This window comes from Hesperophylax consimilis, chromosome 3 (assembly GCF_061612785.1).
Source record: "Hesperophylax consimilis isolate HC1 chromosome 3, BYU_Hcon_1.0, whole genome shotgun sequence".
Lineage (NCBI taxonomy): Eukaryota > Metazoa > Arthropoda > Insecta > Trichoptera > Limnephilidae > Hesperophylax > Hesperophylax consimilis.
In genome coordinates, this window is record NC_142838.1 from 30,344,447 (window position 1) to 30,369,147 (window position 24,701).

At 33.9% G+C, this 24,701-nt stretch overlaps 2 protein-coding genes across 3 annotated transcripts in view; one reads left to right on the top strand and one right to left on the bottom strand.

The window, feature by feature from the left end:
- The window catches only part of Roc2 (Regulator of cullins 2), a 100,936-nt gene that overhangs the window by 22,696 nt on the left and 53,539 nt on the right, over positions 1-24,701 (top strand). The window lies entirely within an intron of this gene.
- On the bottom strand, positions 276-11,023 carry LOC149425250 (facilitated trehalose transporter Tret1-like). Of its 2 annotated transcripts, none has more exons than XM_089650253.1 (4): positions 10,525-11,023; positions 4,448-4,948; positions 3,512-3,634; positions 276-2,481 (listed from the first exon to the last, which is right to left on the bottom strand). In XM_089650253.1, the coding sequence occupies exons 1-4, from the start codon at positions 10,600-10,602 to the stop codon at positions 1,225-1,227; spliced, it is 1,959 nt and encodes a 652-aa protein (XP_089506379.1). In that variant the 5' UTR covers positions 10,603-11,023; the 3' UTR covers positions 276-1,224. The 2 variants fall into 2 exon arrangements, with proteins under 2 accessions (XP_089506379.1, XP_089506386.1); XM_089650260.1 differs by lacking the exon at positions 10,525-11,023 and adding an exon at positions 5,210-5,338 and having other exon boundaries at positions 277-2,481.

Below are 24,701 nucleotides of genomic sequence, written 5' to 3' on the forward strand. Positions count from 1 at the left end.
TGCGTAAAATATTTTCTAATGGTATTTTAAGTAAATGTGAAAACGTTGTTATAATAATATAACGCCACTGAGATTATTTTGTGCCCAATAACCACCATGTCAAACACCACTGAAACATGAATGCATTTATTTTGCATGCATTTGAACAATTGGTTTTTCAATTTAAATTTTTATTTTATGTATACGGAATTGATACATATGCTTTCGTGTGTATTTCCTCTTCCATGTTGGTAATATAGTTGCTGGGAAGCAAATAATAAAAATTCTTTTTATATTTTAAAAATAAATTTATTCAGTACTTAGCTAGTACGATGCTGTCATGGTCTCTTTCTACATTTTATTGCTCATTCATAATTTTGGAATGATATTTATATAATTTACAAAAATATACCTATCATAATAATTTTCTAATTACATACATGCATACCATCATGGCAGATGTTATTTTACATAGCACCAGAAATAACTATCCTTACACAATACTATACAAAACAATATTCTCAATCCATCCTCATGCATTTATAAATTTCTTAAAAAAATATTCTTGTCATGAAAAATATTATTATATCTATAGCAAAAAATATTATTATTTCTACTTAAAATATATACAACGCTTAAAACTAATAGTATGTGGTCACATTTGGAATACCGTATCACTAGTCTATTATACGAATAAGCGTGAAATGAAATAAATAACACGAAATGCAAAAATGTACCAGGTGTTCCTGTTCCACTCGAGAGTCACTTTTTAACATTAATTCCACATAGGAGGCCCTGCGGAAAACAATTTTGCCCGGGACCTGTCAGCACACACTGGGCAAAAATCCCACTGGGCAGAGCCAGCCTATTCTTTTCACTCCACCCCTCCCCCTCCCCCTCCCACAGCGCGCAGCCGTGAGAGAAGGATGGGAATACCTGGTTATTCAGATCTATATAATAATAAAATATTCGAAAACCACTTTGAAAATCAAACCCTCTAATAAATCGATAAGCAATGTTAAAGTTATTAATGGCCAATGGGAGTATCTTTCAGGTGCAAAATGTGCAATGAGTGTATATACATTATTTAAACTAAATGATTTGTAGACATGTATACAAACCATATGTATTAATTTTAATTTTTCACCTCAACGGATTTGAACCCACAACCTTCAGTCCACAGCCAACTCTCTCACCTTTCTACCGTGGAGGTCATCCAAGTTCATAATTTAACTACTTCTCCCTTCAGCACCCACTAGACAACTTCTTTACATCAGCCAGTTGGTCGGCTCTACTCTTTCTTCCGGACAGCTTCTTCTCGATCTCTTCCAACGTCTTCCCCTTTGTCTCCGGGACCCAAATGTACGTGAACACCATGGCGAAACAGCAAATAACACCGAACATCCAGAATGTGCCGTGGGCGCCGATAGACTCGAGGATATCATTGAAGGTCTTGGTGACGAGGAATGTGCAGGTCCAGTTGAAGGCTGTAGCTACGGAGGCAGCTGTACTCCTGATTCTTCCTGGTAGGATCTCTCCCATCATCAGCCATGGTATGGGACCGAAACCCAGAGAAAATCCGATCACGTAGACTACGAAGCTGACCAAAGGAACCCAACCAAAATCGGTGACGTCCATTAGCGTGCGCACGTAGAAGAATGTCCCCAGAGTTCCTAAAGTGACGATCATCATAGCACCAGAGATGTACAGCAGAATCTTCCTTCCCAATCGCTCGATTAACACGGTCGCAATGAAGGTTGAACCGAAGTTGACAATTCCAACAATGATGGTACTCAAGTTCTCGTCGATTGTGCTTCCCGCATCCTTGAATATGTTAACCGTGTAGAAGATGACTGCATTGATACCGCTCAGCTGCTGGAAAAACATGAGCCCCAAGGAGATGAGGATAGCCTTAGAGTGTTCTCTCTTGAAAAGCTCCCTGAAGACGGAACCGGTAGCATTTTGTTCTGCGTCACTGTAACTCTTCACAATGTCGTTGAATTCTGCGTCAACGTCGGCTTCCTTTCCTCTCAGCCATTGTAGGGCGTCGCGAGCATCTTGGGAACGGTTTCGGGACACGAGCCAGCGTGGGGTCTCAGGGATCATCATCATGAGCACCAGGAAGGGAACTGGCAGAATAGCTCCGAGCCACGCCAGTTCAGACCAGTCCAAATACTTTCCAGCCACGAAGCACACCAGAATACCAATATTACCGAAGGCGGTAGGCAACAACCCAAGCTGGCCCCTAACTTCTGCCTGGATGATTTCTCCCAAATACACGGGGAAGGAAAGAGACCCAACGCCGACGCACAGTCCTCCGATGATCCTGCCCACATACACAATGGAGACATTGGAGGCGGTGGCGATGATGATCCAGGATATGATGAAAGGAATGCTGCTGGCGAAAATGGTGTTTTTTCTTCCGAAGTTTTCGATCAGCGGTCCCCCTATCACACCACCCACCAAGGCTGCCAAAGGCATCAAACCCCCAACCCAAGAGCCCTGTAGACAAAGAGAAGTGCATTGTTAGATACGTTATTTAAATGATGAACAAATTCATAATCATTGCTTAAATATGAAACCATCATTGTTGGTTGTTGTAAAATGCACTTTTGAAAATGCGGCAAATAAACTACGTAGGATCATTCCATAGTAGTTGACGCACTTGAGAAAGCAAGGAGGAGTGTGAATGAGAATAGCAAACATTTGAGCGGGAGATTCAACAATCTTGGTAATTACCCACATTGTTTGCGGGAGCTAGATTTTAACACCGTTGCATTGGTTTCATTACTTAGGGATCAGTTTTCCAAACAAACACAGCTTCTATCAACCCAGTGTTTGTGAATGGTAGTCAAACGTAGTAAGTAGTATTGAAAAAAAATCTGAATTATATCTCGGTACAAAGGGTTGTCTCTAAAGAAAAAAAATCTATTGTAACTCCATGTCATCACTTCATGGGAATAAACATTACGCGTTTTATTTCAAATTAAACGTTATTCCAAACGCATAATCACATAATTAGTTACCTGTTCAGACCATTAAAATATTACGTGAGTTCTTCCCAACCAGTTCGATAATTAACATTATATTTAGACCGGTTAATTACTTTTGAACGTTTTTTTGATTAGTTTAACATTAAACTGTATCTCTTACGTGAGTATAGAATATAGTGACGACCCCCTACTTTGTGACATTCTTCAACAAATTGTAAAAGAAACGGTCAAGAAAAAAAGACAAATTGGTAATTGCCCAGAAAACCAGCTTAAAACCGGCTAACCCGTTGAACTTAATCACTTTTAAATACCAAAAAATCATTAACAAGTCATTGAATACTGACTGCTGAATGGTGTACCATCAGTGCCATGTATTACTGAGTGATAAATAACGAGTAAACTGTCCAGAGAATCCATTAACTTTCCAGTCATTCGCACTTCTTAATCGCCAACCACATGCCCGGCTCGAGCCGCTGCCATTAGCAAACTATAATTATACTAATCTATTCACACTATTTTTTTGAGGAACTTTTACTTACTTCTTGTCTTGTGACGGCTATGGTACTGTTCTCGTGGATCATGGTAGTAAGGGCTGGAGAAGTGTAGGCGGTGCAATAACCCACCACCAAAGAGCCCAGAGACACGGCAATCGCAGCAATAATCTGTTAAAGTAATAAGTAAATTTATTAAATTTATAAAAACTATAAATGTCTATCAAATACATATCTTCCAGTTCGCAACCTTTTGGTTTTCATTTTGGAACTGCATTTTACGCAGTACCCAACAATAGCCCGAATAAAATTACTGGTTATGCGATAGTCAGATGCATGTACCCTGAACAAATAATTTTATTATTCTTATACCAATCATTACTAGATATACAGATATTTCCCCTGCTTCAATATTGAATACAGAATGCACTAGTTTTTTTCATGGATGCTTTGTTTCCTGTCGTTAAAGATGTTAATTGAGTCTTATTGACTTGTTTATAAATTGAATATTTTAGACTTAGAATTTACTTTAAGTAATATCTTACAGCATTTTAGGTTCGTGCCAAATAAACTTGTCAATCTTTTTAATGTAACCTTTTGCAGTTGACACAGATTGCTAAATTGTCGCATTTCATATAAATTACAGAATTATATAGATGTTTTTTGATAATGCTCCTAGAATTATCTATTTTGGTAATCAACCACTGAAATATAATAATATTCTTGTTCTTTTCTTTTAATTCATTGTGTAAATTGATAATCGGAATCATTATTATAAATAATTTCAATTTTCTCGAATACCAGAATTCTTTGATGTCCTATTGATTATTTAATTTGATTGGGTAAACTATCAAACAGCGTGTAGCAAAAACACGTGCCCAATTTTATACGTCTTCCATTTTTGCCAGGTTCTTTTTCAAAATGTTATCCATATTTGTCTGCATAATATATTAAACTTAAATTAAAATTGAAAATTCTTCATACCTGTTTCACGATGTAGAGTTTCTGCGTGGTGGGCTTATAGGGGGAGGCATCCTCGTCAAAGTCTTTGATCTTGCCGCTGTCGGACAAGGACTTGACGTATGGAACGGCATTTCGCAAGTTCTCGTCTTTGGAGCCTTTGATTTCCATCTCCATCTTGTACTTGCAGCCCCCCCCTAAACTAATTTGTCGTTTTTGCTGGAAGTGCTGTCTGATATCTTCGAAGTCTTCGGGTTCTTCAGTCAAGGAGCGCTCTTCTTCGTCTCTCAGGTGTTGAGCTTCTTCTTCCTCTAGGTACTCTTCCTCGTAGTGTTCGGATGGGAATTCCTGCGGGAACAGGGCCCTGGGCAAGTGCAGATGCGAGCCGGAGCAGTCGGTCACTAGACTAGTGCTGGTGGTGCTGGCTGAGATGGTTCCCTTGGACGGGACGCGCGCGTATCCCTTGCCGGGGCCTGACGATAGCCCGCGCAGACGGTTCTCCGCACCGCGCTGCCTTTGGTCAGTCTGAGAACAAATAACAAACAAACAATCAATCAATATTGCTCTTTCGATTTTGTTTAGTAAAAAATATATCTTAATTTTATTGTGTCATTTAGAGATGTTTTAAGAGTTAAGAACGCCTGTTAATAATTAAGAAACACGCAATTGACAGAACAAATCCTTTTCAAGTTGTTGGGATGTTGTTGCCCATTAGATGTATAAGTACCTTTTCACTAGATAAAACCCTTGAACTGAATGAAGTTAACTTGTTAGAAAATCACGCACATTGTTTACACTTATCACCCTTAATTCCTGCCCTAATGTCACACTTTTAAACAGGCACTCGAATTTGGTTGATCGATTTACGACGCACGATGATGATCTTCGTCCGTCTTTATAGCCAGACAGTGAGATAAATGTAACATTATTGAATATTTGCTGGTATTTATATTGTTATCATTAAACCAGGCAAGGTCATTTTCCTAATGATCCCTCATGACTAGCGTCGATTCTCGAAAATTTAAACGCTAACCGATTACAAGAGGCATTATTTTTTCTCTTAGGTGTACACTACTTGATAACCCCTGGTCGGTTCTCTTAAGGAACTTTCCGAGGGACAATCAACAATATTACCAATTTGTTTGCATATTTCTCGACAGATAATATTATGCTTATGTATTATGTTTATCAAGCATGTTGTCCAGTCAATAATATTGAATTTAATAAACATTGACGGAGTTTTGTGAATTATTTGAATTAATTTTTAACAATTTAAAACAAAAGTTAAATTTTATTTGGCGAAAGTAAAACCACCATTAGATTAATAATTAAGAGTCTCCCAAATTATACAAACCATGATGCATAAAATTTAGGGTGAGTCTGTTTTCCTACTCCCTAAAATATGCTATTCAATTTACAGTAGGTCACGAAAGCTGTGTATCACACATTTCATTGTAAGTACGTTTAACTTGGCTTTATTCCAGTCCGTTAGAAAATCATTACTTCTATGCCTATTTTGCTTGTAAGTTCCTACATGTATATACTTCCTTACACATTACAATGAAGTACTTACTTAATATATATATAAATATTATTTATTAAAAAGAAAGAGTAACATTCCCGGGTTATAAATAACCTAACAATATTTTAATAATAATTTGATTTCATTTGATTTAATAATAAATCTTATCTTCTTTCTTTTTGTAACAAATAGAGACAATGATATCCTCGCTGGGATCTCCCGTGCTGAGGATTTACTTTACATATTATTAAAAAATTGAATCATAAATAATATTAATAATAATCTATCTATCTAAATAAAGAAAATGTAAATGTTCGTTCGTTCAATATCTCAAATCTCCGAAAGTTCTTTGAAACCGATTGCTTTTAAATTTTGACTCAACACATCATTTGAATACGCTTGTATTTTTATATACCTATATTATATAGATGTCAACTTTGACAGGTAAAATGTGTTTTTAAAACAGCGCCATCCGTTGGACGTAAAAGCAACACGCGCTATTGTTTCTCTATCTATACAGACAGATTGAGCCATAGCAACGCGTGGCGGGGTACATCTAGTTATAAATATATTATTTGGTGTTTTTTCTAAAATATTTACAAATATATCATGGTGTTTCAGCGCGTTTTCGGTTACAGTCTGTATATTTTTTTATTTCTATCTCCCTACTTTTTGGATCCAGATTTTTATTTTAGATTTGAATGTCATAATATTATTGTGATTTTTTTTTATGAGAATGGGATTTTGTTGTACAGTTTAATATAAATTTTTGTTTGCATTTTTTTTATTACTCGTCGGATTAATATAAAGTTTCTAATTTTTCTTCAGATTTTCCTCTCGTAATTCCTATACGTGAACATCCAAATATATGTATGTGATTTTAAAATATATTATTGTGTGTTCTCATAGTGTTAAAATCATATCAAGTTAAAACCTGTTTCGTTTCAAATAAAATATATAGTTTAGATAAATTTCAATGTTAAAATGAATAAGCTGTCCTTATAATATCTTCTTATCATTATCACGCAGTGAGACATGACTTGTCTTGTTAATGTGTTATATTATGTTAATGACTCTTCGATTCTGTTCAAAGGTTAAATTAATATTTTGCTCGGTATCGTTCATTGAATTTCGTAGCAAATATTTACTTTAGCAATCATAACCCAAACATCTCATCTGAACCTTAAACATATCGAAATCATCTCGCCGTGTGCTTCAAAAGGGCAGGAGGGTTCTTGCTTGGCAAGCAACTAATTATATTTTTATGTAAAAACATCCCTGAATTATTCTATCTAAATATTCATTTAAATAAGCTCTTAATTTAGTTGGGTAAAATTCACCAGATTTCATTATGCTTTTTTATATTGGTAATTTAGATGCTAATCTAACTTGGTGTTCTAAGTTATCTAATCTACGATTAACTTTGATTTAAATATTTTTACATCAGTCACACTTGTCTAGTGTACTGTTGTTGATTATATTATATAAATTATGTAAAACAAGAGTAAAAGAATAAATAAATTATCGTGGATAGCGTTTAGTGTCCTCGTTTTCATTTTGGAAGTTTTGACCTCAAGTAGGTAACTACCCATTTTCATAGATGGGACACTAGTACAAAGTGCTACGCATGATAGATACATACGACAATAAAAAAATGTATTTTTAACATTTCAGTATAAACAGTAGGATCAATACTTTAGAGCCGAACATTTCTACGTCGCGCGCCGTTTTGTAGTTCTCCGTACCAACGTTGTGCGAAGGTTCCACATCCGTTAGAAAAGGCGACGAATTTCCCCTTTTACCAAAGGACGCTCGTGCGGCTAGACGCCCAACTTATGTTGACCTTGGCAATGAGTTCTATCTCGGCGATGCACCCTCCAATGTTCAACGGCCCATTTTAAAGGCTCTGAAAGCTTGAATGAAACAATGGCGAACTTGAGAGCCTTGAATGAAAGGCTCACATAAGTTTTACTCGCTGAGCGCACGTACAACTTTTGCCTTGCACAGCGTAACGCTTTCTTTTTAATAAATCATATAAATCAACTCTATTTAATGTTGATCCAGTAACATAGAAACAAAGGAATTGAACCTCGAATTTTAAAATATGTACATAGGCGTATTAAAACAAAGAATGACAAGTTGTTTATTTATTATATTTTCAGACGATTACTTCATGTGTACAGTATAAATACTATTCGTTTGAACAAACATGATTTTATTAACTTATTATTGCTTATTAATTTATTCAGATTAGCAATGACGACGTCATTATGTGGTACATTATTCATTAAATATTGCGGGGAGTTTTCTACATATTGGTCATTTTATTTTGATTGCGTAGCTATGCAAAAAGTAATTTTAAAACACTCCTTGACATCGTTTAAAATGTATCCTTCCTACTGTGACTTGTTCTCCAATTGGATTTAATATTTCCGTATAATATTTATGTACCTACATTATTTTTCTTCCTCGTATTAATTATTCGCGTATTGTTGCTGCAGGAGTTTTTTAAAATACATGTACAGGGCAACTGTAAAGCACGCATGATATGATGAACAGTCAGAGTTGTTTTGATTTTTTGTTACAAATCAAAGACTTTAAATTATTTATAATAATTAGAATAAAATAACTTTGTTTTTAATATCACTTTATTGCATATATGTTTAATATATAAAACCAACCGGTTTCGGTTCACCCTGAAACTTTATTTATTTATTGTATCTTACTATACATAAATAAGGTTTTGCTCATAAAAATCAACCACCCTAGTACTATTAACAATTTACATTTGAGTGAGGAAAACGTAGAGTAATCACAAACATAAAGTAATACTACATACAAACACAAAATATTTCAAAAATAAAGAAAAAATACGTATTAGATGAGTTACCAAATGGGTTATAATATTTTATTTTATTCTAATTATTATAATTACGTGTGTCCACAGAGTGTTTGTTGTCTTTAATTATTAATATTTATTATTATTTGGTACGACAAACATTCCCTCCCAGCAGTTAGGGCGAAGCTTAATGTCAATTCACCATTTTGATTAATCTTTATAACGAATTGGTGTACATTATGAGTACCAAAAAATATGCTTTAGATAAATTGAAAGTTTTTCTATCGTTTCGCTTGAGTAGAATACAAATAAAAAATAAATTACTCAATAAAAAATATAAATTTAAACTACTAAAAAATTTTTTTTCAATAGAAATGTATGAACGCGTAAAGGAAACAACTTTTAAAAAATACAGTATTATAGCTAAGATTCTCTGTGACAGTTTCACTTGATTAACTTTTTTGCTTTCTTATAAAATTATTTACAAAATAAATAAAAACCAGTTTCGTCCTTGAAATCGTTTCTAGACTCCGTTTGTCGAGCGATTTTAATGCCTATTACCTACAATATAATGTATACCAAGAATTTACACATTTTTGGCTTGTAGCTTCCTCTTAAAACGTGAAAATTTTACTCTAACTTTGACTAGGCTTGATCTTGAAATAGATTAATGTAAATATTATTAAATTATTTTGTTTATTTTCCATTGACGTCATACAGTATTGAAGTTTACAAGAAGTTGCAAAGGGTTATCTCTAAGTTAACTATTTACATATATCAGCCATTTAAAATTATGTTGGCTTTTTGTTGTCATTTAATCTGATGTTATAAATATTATTTATTAATTTAAATACAAAATTAACTATCACCGTACAACATTACTTTAAAACCAGTTTGGTGTTTTGTTTCCTGTTAAACTATTCGATTTTTACGCATTCCCATCACGCGCATTTAACATTATTTTTAACCACTGCTTATTGTGTATTTTTTTCTAATTATCCAGTTTTTCTTCAAAAAGTACACACCTAGCGCCATCTGTATAAAATTCGTCCAAGTATGATGGTGTCATTCAAAGTGTTCTAAAATTGACCGAATAACTCATCAAAATGATAATTCAAAACACCTGTAAAAATTATTAAAAAGTTATGAAACGTGATGAAAAAACTAGGTTAAATAGGTTACATGTGTAACGTGTTTTGTTTCATCACTTTTAATAACTTTATAACATCTTTTATAGGTGTGTTGAATTGTCATTTTGAGGAGTTATCATGGAACTTGTTTTTAATTATAGTTTACAGCATTTCAATATGCCTAAGCATAATAATGTGTAATATCTAAAATATATTATGGTACATACTAGCACACATATACAATCGTGCAAGTAGTTATTATCGGGTAAATACTGTGTATTATGAGAAACGGTTGTTTAGTAGATTTCTACTTAACCATGCGCAGGAAAGTGACTTGTCGTCGTTTTCCGCCACTGTCATTGAATTCGTTATTTTTCAGTGTTTACCATTATTGAATAAAATAATAATAATATTACAATTGACAGTGGTTTGGTTCTCGGCTATGGTGGCGCCTGGCTGATATGCAATATTGCTAGCACCGGCGACTCTACTTAGTGTAAACAAGGCGTATTGGAATGCGACGCCCGAGCGGCACGAATTAATTTCCAGAAAGTTCTACGTTCAAATACAAGCAGATAATAAGACAGGATTGGTAATTAATGTTTCTCACCTTCTCCAAAGACATCTGCCGAAGCATCCCCATGAACTTCGCCATCGTGGATGGGTTGTTATTTTTGTTGAAACTCATTTTCACTTTAGGTATGTATTGTTTACCTCAAATAATAATAATAAACAGATTCTTTACTAGTTATTGCTCTAAACAGTGATTTTCGTAATACAATTTAAAGTTAATTCACACAACTGTTAAGGCACACGGAAACTGTAGTAATTATAAAAATGTCTTTTTAGTATAGCGTATTTATCACTCCGCACTCCCAAAATGGTAAAAGCCAGGTTAAGCGATACCTAACTTTGGCTAGAGACCGCGGAAATTGTCTTAATAATACTTGTTAGTATTTATCACTGTATAATTCATTAAAATAAGGCAACTGTAGCATCGCTGGTCACTAAAACGTGCAAGTTGTTTGAATATTTGGTTTGGTTCTGGATATTTCGGATTCTGAATTTCGCGCCGGATTACCATGCGAAGAGGTTTACTGCTTGGCGGTTCTGTTCCGTATTCGCTCCGCAGATGTCAGTCCAGTCTTTTATATACCCCAATACACTCGCAGCTAGTGCCGCCCTCCCCTCTACCCGGACTCCTCGTTGCGCATTCGTACACGGATTTACCTGTGTATGCGTGTATGGGTTGTAACCCAGCTGTATTTTTCTATTTAATTTTCTGAGACACAAATATTAACGAAAGTCCGTTATTCACTAATTTAGAAAACACACCACTCTCGATTTTCGCTGAATAGGGGGTTGTTATTCTTTAAATTCTCTGTCTTAACAAGAATATTATCCAGCTTCCTTAACAACATACAAATTCCTGGGAATACGAATCTATTGGCATCGAATCCTGGGAACAGAAATGCTGGTTTATAAAGACAGGATTACAAGCAGAAAGCAGATGATGTTTTATTATTATTATTATTATCTACTATTATTATAATTTTTTTTATTTTCTTTCAGCTTTCTGTTTAGTGGCAATGAATTAAAATTTCCAAACATTAGTCGCTGCACTCACAAACTTTTCACTTTTTAGCACTGAACACCGGTTTATCGTAACAATGATGATTAACTTTATTAACGAAATTATGTACTTGTCGGGTAACGGTTAAGCAATTAGTAACTATATTGTTAAAAAAATCTCATTATATGTAAAATCGGCCTTCTTATCTCGTCACCTTTGTATTAACCTACGGAAGTTCCTAATTGTATTCTTTATCGGAATGAATGTGTAATTTCTTTCATATCTCTTATCTTATCAATTTTAACGATATCAATTCTACAAGATTCTTTTTGGGTTTAATTATCGAGTGTTTCATTGCCGGTACGGTGGTCCGCTTGATTTTGAATTTCTCGTCCCGTGACAGGTTAAAGCAAAATATAATAATTTGATTAAAAGTGCCACGAAAACTCAGCTCCCTAGTAAAGCATATTGGAAAGAGTAAAATTTGATATTTCAAGTAAACTGCTTTTCAGTATTTAATATACATAAAAAAACTTTGAGTGGTATTTTATTACGAAGCACTAATGTTAAATTAGAGCACTATCAATGAATTTTAGCAGTTGTGACTCTATTACAAGAATATTTGGCTTGTGCTCCTATTCTTTCTATATGTGCGACATTGTACTATATCTTATCCGTGTATAAATTGGTAGAGATATTATGTTTAAACGTGTTTTGGTGTTATTTATTAGTTAGTTTTTTTAATTAAAATAGACAGCACACTGGACACAGTGAGTATTCCACAATTCTTTCGATAAGCTGTCGAAAGCGCTATTCATAAGATTACGTATTTGTAGATTTCAATATCGCTCGATAACGTCAAAATTAATTCCGCGTTTGCTGTTCGGCACCCAAAGCTATGAATAGTAACTATATATCGGATAAGTATGCCGAGTTTTGTGAGTATTTATGTATTATGGATAGTTATTTAGAGGTTGGTGAAATACCCCCATAGTCTAACGAATGGGTTGCAATCTTTAGAGCACAGGCGGCAGGTGGAAATGTTGTCCTTGTTCTACTGGTAGTTCAATGGAGTATGCTCCGAGGAACTAGCGTCATCGATCCCTTAGGCACCGGTGCATAGTCAGGAAACACGCCAAACACGCGCCCACCATTTGTACACGATTGACATTTGTCTAATGCGAACGGGTCATTTCTACGACACTTGGCTGTGGCACGATTTGCTAGCCTCTGTGTTTCTTCCCTCCAACACTCCTTCCTCTCCCCGAAGACACCCTTCACTGCCTCCACACAGACACAACATCCTGAAAGAAGCATATTCCCCCGGGGCTCCTGTGTAGACTTAACGTAAAAATATTTTTTAAATTTCCTGAAATCAGGTGGTAAAAATTGAATTACACGCATTTGAATCTGATTTAGTTTTCATGCGATATAAAGTAATCTTTTATTCTCGATTTGAATTCCTTAATTAGTGTTTTTTTGTTGTTTCCACAAACGTTCATTAAGAATAAGGAGCCTTGAGAACATGCGATCCAATAACAGAACAGGCCAATGGAAAATTTATAATTTTTTGCTGGTACTGCTAAATTGGTCTTCGCTCGCTTAATATAAACTCGTTTCGCGATTTTTAAAGTCGTAAGCAAAACACATTGTTTCAAACATGTCCCAAATAAAACAGCCAATTCGTTGATTAATGTTTTCCAAACAAAATAATTACCACAATGGTAGGGAGAGCGTTTATTTTATGCGTTATACCCAACTCCGGTAAAATATTGACAGTGTCTATGCATGAACCTAAAAGACCTGGACATTGGTGTGATTTTGTATGAATGGCATCAAAGCCAAATCTAGGGTGAGGGTAAATTACCTGGCAACTATCTTGTATGACAAACTTTAGAAATTGTTTGTGTGCGAAGGTGTATAATTTTATATTTTTTAGTTTATGTTTTTGTATTGTTAATGCAATTATAAAGGTTTATGATTTTTTTGGGTATTCGATAACAATGACCACATAATGACGACAATGTTTTATGTTTGTAACTAAACAGGAGAATTTTAAACATGTCTGCAAACATTTCTTGTTTCTATCCATGTGATACGAAAGGAAGAGTATCTAATTTATACACAGCATCCTCAAAGATGACGTAGGCCCTGAGGAAAGCAATTTCTCCTGTGTGAATTTAATGTTATGGGTAAGGGTATGGGTACCACCGCCACCGGAAACATTTATTGGATAACCAACACCTCTGCCATAGGTCACCCCAAGTGGTTTGCCACGTTTGGTGACTTGGCAGGGGTTCTCGGGTTCATGGAATGAGGTTTGTCTAGGTCTTGACCGCGGATGCGTTTGACCACCTAATGCGTGACGGGCCGAATCAGGAGAGACTGGTTGAGGAAGACCTTTTGACCTCTTCAGCCGGACTCTTGTCCTCATACATTTTTCCTTCCCTGAACTTCCTCTCCTTCCTTTCCACGACCATAAAAATACCCTCCTACACAGCAACTCCAAAGATGACATTGTCCCTGAGGATTCTTTTCCTTGGGGCTTCCTGTGTGCACTGTAAGTGTAATCGACATTTTTCATACGTCTTCCCCCTACCCCGCGGCTTCAAATTGTTGTCGAAAAGGGCCTTTTAGGTTCATGTCTTCGGCAACAATGGCTGCTAGAGGCTATTAGGCTTATTACCGTTAATACAATCCCAATAGCGTCTTTCATTTTTTATTATGTGCGGGCAAAAAATGTCGTAGGTAGGTTACACAATATGTAAAAATATTTTTTAATATTTCATCTAAAATCCATTAAAATGTAGTTATGAAAGAAACCAAACCGCAGTACCGACGTATGAAGACTATATGGGGAATGTCAGAAGTTGGAGTGTTATAACTTTATACAGTATTTTATTTTATCAGAAGTTGGAGTGTTATAACTTTATACAGTATTTTATTGTACCTACCTGTGAAGAAAACTACTATTCTAATGTTTTTTTGCAATATTCACTGAAGAGTTTTTAAAACCTTCTAAAACTGCCTAATTACGTCACATACCCAACATCAGTTGCTAATCTACCTGTCCGGTGACGTCCCGGACGGTAACTATGACGTCAGGAGCTTTTAGGTATGTTGTTCATTTATTAATTTTTCAATATCGATTTATTAATTGTACGAATAACCACATATCTACCTAAATATAAAAGTTTCAGATTCGATGTTTTTTTATTATCTATGTGTGTGTATGTGTAATTGAAAATACTTTTTTATTTTGTAATTCACATACCTTTGTAGATCCGATCACAATGGTTAAATGATGGAATATTTTATTGTAAAACATGCGGCTCGGGTCAAGCAATGTGCTACCTAGGTCAATTTGAAATAATGGTTAAAATAAATTACAGCTGATTTTAAGTGAAAATTTTAACTTTATATGGCCCTTAATGGGTGAATGCCAAAAAATAGTAACGGTGGATAACTAGGTCTACCGGATGAACTATCTGTCGAACAAAAAATAGTAGGTATATTTTTTCTTTTGGGATAGTTTTGCAAAAATTGAGAAATTTCTTTTAAATTTTACAAACCAGTTCAGGATCTTACAGCATCGTTAAAATAGTCGCATATTTTTACTGCAAAGTAGTAAATCGTTTCTGTTTATGTAAACTTAATTACGGTGAACTTTGGTGTTACGAAATTTGCAGAGCTTTTTGTCTATTCTAGGTCAACGTACTTAAATCTCAAGATCGCACAACGTGAAATATTTTTTGTTTAAAGTTAAATTAACTGTTAAAAATAAGACGCATTTAAAAATCGCGTTAAAACTCGTGCAAAGCCGGATAGTGTGTATAGTACTAGCAATACAAACGTAATAAAAGTGAGTTTATGAGGAGAATAATTTTTGATTAAAGTTTATTGCTACGACAGGATCTTACGTTGACTGTGACTGCTCTAATAACTATGGCACAACCACATCACTTAGAAACTATGATTTTTTTTATTAATTATATCAAATAAAACTAAATAATTTTCTCTCATAGCTTCGCTTTTTGCACCAGAATAAAGTGCCGAGACTGCTCAAATATTTATTCTTCCGCTTGCGTATGGCTTTTTATGTGCCAATGTATTGTTGATGGGTGGTTGGTAGTTGGTAGTGTTAAACAGTTCGCAAATGGCTGCCTCATCACGCGTCTTCTTGACGTCATCACATTGACAGTCAATTAAATGTTTGTTTATTGTTCCTCCGCATCACGTAACATCTCGGTTTCTGTTGCTATTCATTATACAATCAAAATCCAAGGTGCATTCGCGTGCAGTTAATTGCAGCCAGTCGTTTGGAATATGAGCCGCGACCGCAAAGGGCCTTCACACACCCCCGGATATGATTTCTAGTCGCTTGTCTGCCTGTTATTGACGCGATTGATGATCCGTGCTAGAACCTGGTTAACAACGTCAGTAGTGCTGTGCAATCAACTCTGCTGCGGAATCAACACTTCTTCATACGCGGAAGGCTTCTGGTCGTCTGTGTTGATGTTCCTCCTTCATTGCAAAAACAAAAGGCAGAAAACAAGTGGAACGTCTGAAAAGAACCTTGCAGATACAGGTCTTACCTTGTCGAAACACCGGGTAAAACGACACGCTTGGAGAGCCTGATTTAGGTATTTGGACCCCAATCTTTATTTGAAAGAAATGACATAGATAGTGGTGAAGAAACTGCCCCTTTTAATTTTATTTTGCCATTATTAACCCTTGATGCGTCAATAAATCAATAATATTGTCGGTTTTCTATATCATTAAACTGTAGCATAACAGCTGATGTTATCAACCGTCACTGGATATGATCCGATCAATGAAAATGACAGGTCACTGAGATAAGAGGTGCGGAGGTTTGTGGCGCGTGGGAAGGAAGAGTGCCACGTGTGTCTATGACATAAAGAACGATAGGGAATGCAATCATGTTGCCAGTGGAAACAAGTTTCAAGAAAACCGTAGCTTCTGTAAGAGGGCTGGAGGTTATCCACCGCTTTCCCGCCCTGGAATAAGTATTATGGTTACTCCTTCGGGGCTCTCAAAACGACTCATTTATTATTTACAGCTTGAGCTACATTTATTTTGATAGAATTTAGAACCTCCAATTGTTGTAAGAGGGCTATTAAACACATGCTATTGTCGGAACTCCCACGTTTCATACGTGGCCCAGCCCCCGCCCTTTAGCTTTACTTCCGCACTAGCCCCCGCAGAGCCTTGGCTCTACATCATCAGTGGGGTAGTTTTGGAGTAAACAAAAACCAATGTTCGTATAAGATCCTTGGGTTACGTCGTTTCTTGTTTTTCTCTCTTATTAAATATATGTACCATATATAGAAAATGGTGGCTTCCGACCGTCATCAATTGGGAGGAACCCGAAATAGATGATCCAGATATTTATTTTTAAAAACGATAAATACTGGTGTTGACAATATTCTGCCTATTTTCCTTACCTCCCACTCTTTATGTTCGTATGACGTTCCCATGGTGGTGCTTTTTGTGGAATCTGTAAAATCTGCGGAAGCTATGAAGGACTCGTTAGTCACATCACGCCTGTATTTGATTTTTTTTTAAATACTTTATTAGTTATAACCGTTCTGCACCGCGATGGGACGAAGAAATAACCGTTTTCATTTTTATTTATTTTTTAAAGCCGTGGTGTCATCCAATATCCGTAACAAAAGGGTTTCTACACAGAAAAAAAGGGTATTGCTAATTTATTAAAAATATTTTCAATTTATTTATTTTCAAGCCGTTTCCTGATAAACTTTTAGTAATTTTCTAGTATTTCGGAACACGAGATATAAATAGTATATGTTGATAGTATATATGCCTTGAAAATTTATATTGACGAAATGCGAAAATATTAAAAATTTTATGAATCCGTGTTCCGATATCGTGATATATTCGTATTTTACTAAAAGTTTAACAGAAAACCTATTAATTCATTCATTAAGGGCATGCAATCACGTTTTTAACAGGATTACCAATAATTTGAGGAGGTTCTTAATAGATTAGCAATACTCATTTTTCTCCGGGTACCGAATAATGTTCTCCCAATTCATAGGTTTATTTTTACTTTTTATCTTTATGTTTTTTTTATTCATAGGTTTATATTTACACAAACCAATTCGAAGCGTGCAAAGTTTTAGATTTTTAAATTACATGCTATTTTAATAATATCCACGTGTCCCTGTAAATCTGATTTAAAAATTAATATTATCATAAATATTGTTTATTTGGGCTGTATTGAAATGGCTACTATAGCGCAAGTAATAATAAAAGAAAAGTTAAAAAAAGTCAAAGTTCTTAAAAATGCTGATGTACATAAAGACATTTGATATTTTAAAATTTTGAAAATAGGGTTAATTTTTAAAAACCATTGCATAATATCGACGCGTTATTTTTAAGATTAAATAATATAATCCATTATTAAACTTATAAAGTTCCTTTTGTAGGATTCTAAAAAAAGTATTCTACTGCGGTGTACCTATGTTTAAACAACGTGTTAATTTGAGTTTCTTCGCGCTTGCTGTCCGAACGGGTTTTGTGGATCGTTTTCCAATAAATCGTTTTTTTGGTACTTTAATTTATTGTTAACTTTGGTGACTCTTTCGCGAATAAATATGTATTATGTAAAAAATGTCCGTGGCAACAAATAACACGTGTTGTTATTTTTTAAAAAATGTGCAGCTTAATCGAAGCGTTTAGAATATATTTAAAAATTTGCATGAATAACATTACGAAATTTTGATTTTCAGACATGCTTTTCTTATTAGGTATTTATCATTAAAGGGCAGATAAGAATAATTTACAATTTCTTCTTTTTGCGTTTTGTCTGTTTAAAAAATACTAATTATTTTACATGTATTTTTTTGTAATTACGGTATCTTAACCTTTGAGCTAGGTACAACTATCTTACAAAGCTGACAAACGACGAGAAAGCGTTGAGGAATTTAAAAACTTTTATGAAACTCTATTATTACTGGTTTCAGTGAAAATAAAAAAGTGCTCGTATGATTCAAAAAGTCATCGCACAACCATTTCCTGGAGGGCATCTTTAATGTATATGTATATTTTCATTTTGGATTGACTTTCTGAACGTCTACTTATCACATACTCGTAACATGAGATACTGAATTAATGTCAATTACAGCGCCTTTTTAGAAAAGCACGCTGTCTGCTATTGCACTTTCGTCCAATCAAATTTCCATTCCAGATTGTTTTTTTTTCGCGGTTCTTGTGTTTATAGTTTACGCTTGTTTACAATTTTCAATGACTTTGTTTACGTCTTCGAATGAGTTCATTTTTTAGTATTTGGATTATTTTTTCTTCTAGCAAAAACCGTAACCGTTATATGTATATTTGATTATGCTCTCCGGATGTTATTGGCGAAGATAATTAGTGGTGTTATTTACGAGATCACGTACCGTTATGAAGGCATATCACCACCAAGGCATTTGAAATAATATTATATAGGTTATATGTGTTTTGTCTGAAAGAGAAAGCACCATGAATGCGGCAATGTAAAGTGCTCATTAACGGTCCAAACCCCACACACTTATTCAAAATCGTTTGAATTACAATGAGGGCGCTACTAGAACTCCTAGCAAAAAATTGCCACCTCACGTTGCAAATGGAAAGCACAAATGGTGTAGGATCCTAAAGAGGATGAAGAAACATGGATTCATTTAAGGTGCCAAAGTGTTAATATGTTTTGAAATAAAGAGAACTCGCCAAATACCCAAAGACAACCCTGGTGAAATTTTATTAAAGGGACTATTTTTACATTAACTAGGGAAATACGTTACCTCGGGGCATATCTCGTCTTTGGGGATACTGTGGGGAGAAGAATAGAAGAAATATGCAAAGGCAATATACAATATAGGTAATAATTGACCTTCGGTCTGTGTGCTTACGGGAGCAGTCTTCGAATCAATAATAATAACAAAATTTTCGTTTACTTCAATTGTGAGAAATGATTTAGAATTTAGGCAATTTCTCTTTTTTTATTTAATGTTTATCTATGTTTTCTCTTGAATGAAATATTATTGTTTTCCCTCAAAATTTCCCAGCTCCCCGAGTCGGTTGATGCTTTGTCTCTTCCAATAGATTATTTTTACCCATTAGTATACTAATGGTCTGTTGGTTTTTTCCCCATTTCCTTTGTATTAATATAAATTTATTGTACTCACTCTTGTTGTCTCCCTTTACATCTGTCTTTTTATACAAAAGCACACACTTTGCATTTCTTGTTTTGTATTAATTTGCACCCTGATGATAGCACCACGAATATAGATAATAGGCATAAATATCGCTTTGCAAACGGAGTCTACAAACAGACGATTTTAGTGCAAAAGTGGTTTTTATATCACAGATAATCTTAGCCATAAAATTGTATTTTTTAACGTTATTTTTTATATGCATTCTTACATTTCTAATAATTCAATTTTTGTATTTTACGTTTATATTTTTTATACATTAATCAACAATTTTATTTTAATTCTACCTAAAGGAAAAGATAGGAAAAACTTAAATTTATCCATAGCATATTTTTTTGATTGTCATAAAGTAAACATATTCGTACACGGAGCAAACTTACTGATATAAAATACTGTTAATTTATTAAAAAATCTGGTCAAATTATTTGTTTTACTTTTAAAAACGGGACTGCAGGCCTTTAACGAATGAATTATCAGAGTTCCTAACAAGTTCATACAAATACTGATATTGACCGATGTTGTCGAATTTCGTCGTGATATTTACTAGGAAAAAAACACGTGTTCTCGATATATTCTGAATGACTAATATTTTTTCAGGAAAATGGCATGCTATCACTTTTTTAACAGTATCATTTTTCTCCGTGTAGTAAAGATTGTTCGAAAATAGTAATTTAGCATTAAGTTACGCCTTAACTGTTTTATATAGCTGGAGGAAAAATATACAAGCACTGAATGATGTATGCGTTCGATATTACATCATTAACGTTTGTCGACGAAAATAGTTTGTTATTGCCGAAGTGACGAAATCGGCCTGTTAGAATTTTGTCTAACTGCCAAGGCACGACTTTACCTGGAACTGGCAAAACTGATGGTCGTTTTCCAACATTTTGAAGACTTAGTTATCGAGTATTGTCATTGAGGATCGTGACATCTGTATCTTTACCAACCTACTAATCATTAACAGTTTTGAACATATATGATGTTATTCCATGTATGTATGTAATTCAATTGGCTTAGCAGGACTTGTTTGTTGATATGTATTAACTATTTATTCAATAAAAAAATAAAATATTGTTTTCCCAGATTATGATTTTGATATTCCACTCTGTCTATACACCCTGTATACCGGAGACCAAAAATTTATTTGTTTTGTTTACTCCAAATAAAGTCAGGAATCACTGGTTAATGTAAGGCAAGTACATCCCTTAAAACCCTGTATAGCCGTACATAATCTTCGTCAGGCTCATTCAAAACAATGACAAACAGAAAAATCATTTCGCGGATCAGAACACAATAATTTTTTGCACAATATTTTAATGCATATATTTTTCTGTTGATTGCAATTCAGAATAGCACTGTTATTGCAACAAAAATGACATTTGAAATCGCAGCATTATTTGATGTACTTATTTATAGTAAACTTAAAATTCGTTTAACTTTACGATGTTAGATCGTTTCGGCTGTGCAACAAATTACCTAAACCTACCCTAAAACACAACGTAAATCATAAATCAATATTTACGAATTGGAAATATTTACTCGTATTGTCTATTTATTGTTTTTTCCAGTACAAGTTCAAGGTTGTGATTTTACTGCGGTGAACGTACATTTAAAATGCACTTTGGTGTTATTTGTCAAGGTATGTCGATAGAGCCTTTTTATTAAATTGGTTCGCGTCCAGTGATAACACACACGGTAAAAAATGAGTACTTCTAATTTTTTAAATCCTGTTAAAAACGTGATGGCACGCTATTTCCGAACAAAATATCAGTAAATTCAGAATATATCGGAACACTTGTTCGGAGTTTTATAAACATGTGTTCCGACATCCTCATAACACATTCGTGTTTCCATGATAGTTTTTTTAGGAAATCTGTCGATTAATTTGACCAGATTTTCAATAAATTATCAATAATATTTTAAATCACTTAGTTTTCTCCGTGCACACGTTTTGTCACGTTACATTATTTCTCACGAACTTTGAACGTTATTAGATATCTCAACAGAATTAAATATATTGCCTATGTTACGTAATAACATTTTTGATTTTTGATAGATCTAAATGTTCTTATCGACGGAATGAATAACTGTCAAGTTTTACGAAACTTGGTACTGATTTAAATACAGCCAACAGGAAACCATTGCCCTTTAACGTGCTGTATTTTAATAACCCATTAAAATTACTAGGTCAGTGTTGTTTTTTTGATGTGACTCGTATAATCTTTCAAGGTGACGAAGGTATGCGGAAGGAGCCCGTGCAACAATCTAACACGATAAATTGGAAGATGTAAATTGTTGAGTTTATTTCAAGTACATTTAGGTTTATTTCATTTCAGGGACAAATTTTAACAACTTCGGGTGTACCTTATTAATCCCGTACCCATATTAATTAAATAGCTAACTAGAAATCCGAATTTGTGGTATAGAATATCTAGGATTTTGAACTCTTAACGTCTTGAAATTTCTACAGATTTTTCTGTCTTAAATTTGTAGATCAATGCAACTACGAGTATTTGCATTTCTCAATGCCATCTGCATCATTGAGTTGGAAGCTTTGAAATATTCAACTGGCTTTAACCCCTAGATCAATTTTGGGAGAAATTTCTCCCAGACATCAAACACCCTTAGAGCCTGATACGAACTCATATAATTCATGCTATCTCATTTTGTATTACGGTGAGATATATATTATGATTTAAACAGAGTTAGAGAAAGGGTTCAGCACGCTTTCAGTGTGTATGCAAAAGTTTACCGTAGAGGCACCCGAAATTTTTAAATACATAATTGTATGAACCAACGTTTAGCATTTTAAAAAACTGTAAAATTTGCAAATTTTTTAGTAAATTATTTTTATGTAAAACGAAAAAGTAGTAATAACTTAATAATACCTAGTACATTTTTATTATTAAACACTTTTTTGTTTCATGTAAAGTGGTAATTACAGTTTACATGATAAAAAATATCAGTTAGCAAGTAGAGGCTCGTGACTTTTGCGTGTACTAGAATAGTTATATTACGGAAAATGACTGTATTGATATTTTTATAGCTGAAAATGATTTTTTAATTTTTTTTACGAAGATTTTCAAGAAATCCGTGCGGCGCACGGCCATTCTGTAATTTCCTGAAAATCTTCATATAAAAATCGAAATTTCGACAAAAAAATCGCATTCAGTTACAACAAAATCAATAATGCCATTTTTTGTAATATTAACATTCTAGTACACGCAAAAGTCACGAACCGCCACTGTAAGCAACTTTGATTCTTTCTCGAAGGGAGACCTCGTTGGCCAATTTGACGAGAAGCGAATTTTATATATATGTTTTTTATTGAATAATATGTCGCTTTGTAATATTAAAATAAGAATCTTTCACCTGCTTTCAAAAATAGTAGACACTTTAATTTTAAATACGTAAAAAAATATAGAATTTATGTGGAATCGAATGTAATGCGAAAATATTTACCGCGCAGTCAGCATTTTGACAGTTCACTCATGAGAAATAGATTGAAAAATATTAGAGGCTCTAGGGGTTAAGTACGCAAAGATTTTCAGCCTTTGCTCTCAGAAAATAAATTGTGTATTGGTATGGGGTATTACGATTAATCTTAAACCATTCACCGACTTTAAACCTTCCGGTTAACTCATTATTCGTGTCTAATTATTATTATACTATGTGTGGGTATGTGTACTGCCGCGGTAACTAAAAACACAGCGTCCACCTTGAGACTCAAGGAAGACGCTGTGTTTTTATTTACCAAGTCAGTATAATTCACAATTAGTTTCAAGTTAAGTAGTTCTATGCGACGGAGCACATTTATAATATTAATTCAAGCCAATATTGGATTGAGTTCGCTGACTTATATATTAGAGGCAATTGTTTTATTTTTTGTCGATGTGCGATACATTTATTAGCGTTCAGAAAGAATTTGCCCCACAGAAGTAATTCATGACATGTGTGGAACGATTTATCTCACTTGTAGTACCACATGCCTTCTGAATTTAGCAAAGAAGCTCATGTATTCAATGTATTTTACTTGCTATAACATAGTATTATTACATTCCGTAAATGTATATTTGTAATGTAATAATAATAAACCATTTCAGTTCTCAACCTTATTTAACAGTATTAATTTATGTATTATAATATTCTACGAAATACACAGTTATTCCCGCGCAAAACTATCATTCCTAGTCTCTTCCACTATAGTATTATGTTCTGTAGATGTATGGATACATGAAAAAAAATTATTATTACAAATTTTTTAAAAATCTCTTTAAATTATTGGTAATCCTATTAAAAACTGGATTACAGGCCCTTAACGAATGATTTAATAGGTTTCCTAATAAACTTTTATTAAAATACAAATTATTATTATAGAAGTATTTCATAACGTATTAAAAAAATTGTGCCTACTGTGTATATATTTGTATACTATGCCTTTTGGTCAAACTGAAATTTTGTTAATTAATTACCTAAAATTATTCTCGCTTTTTCTTCATTTTCTACATTCATTCTTGAATTGTATAATTTAAAAATAAAATGAAATACTGATTTTATTTTATCTGACATTTTCATAATATTGTGTAAACAAAATCCTAGTTAACAACCTCTGTAAATTACCATCTCAACACAGGCGTTACACATCTAGTGAGATGGGCAATACGTCATTATTGTAATTAAATGTAATATTCAAATAAATAAAAATAAAAATAATAAATTTAAAGTTATCACTATGTTGGAACACCTGCTCATAAAAATCCCAATATTTCCGCTTTTCGTCATTATATATTATCATGCAAATGCAGGTGCGTGAACACGTGTTCCTATATATTAATGATTTATTAAAAGTTTATCAGGAAACGGCCTGCAATCCCGAATAATTTGAAGACATTCTTAATAAATTAGCATTGCTAATTTTTTCTTCGTGTATATCCCGTTGGAGGCGTTTCACTAAATTACTAGTAAATTATTTCACTATAT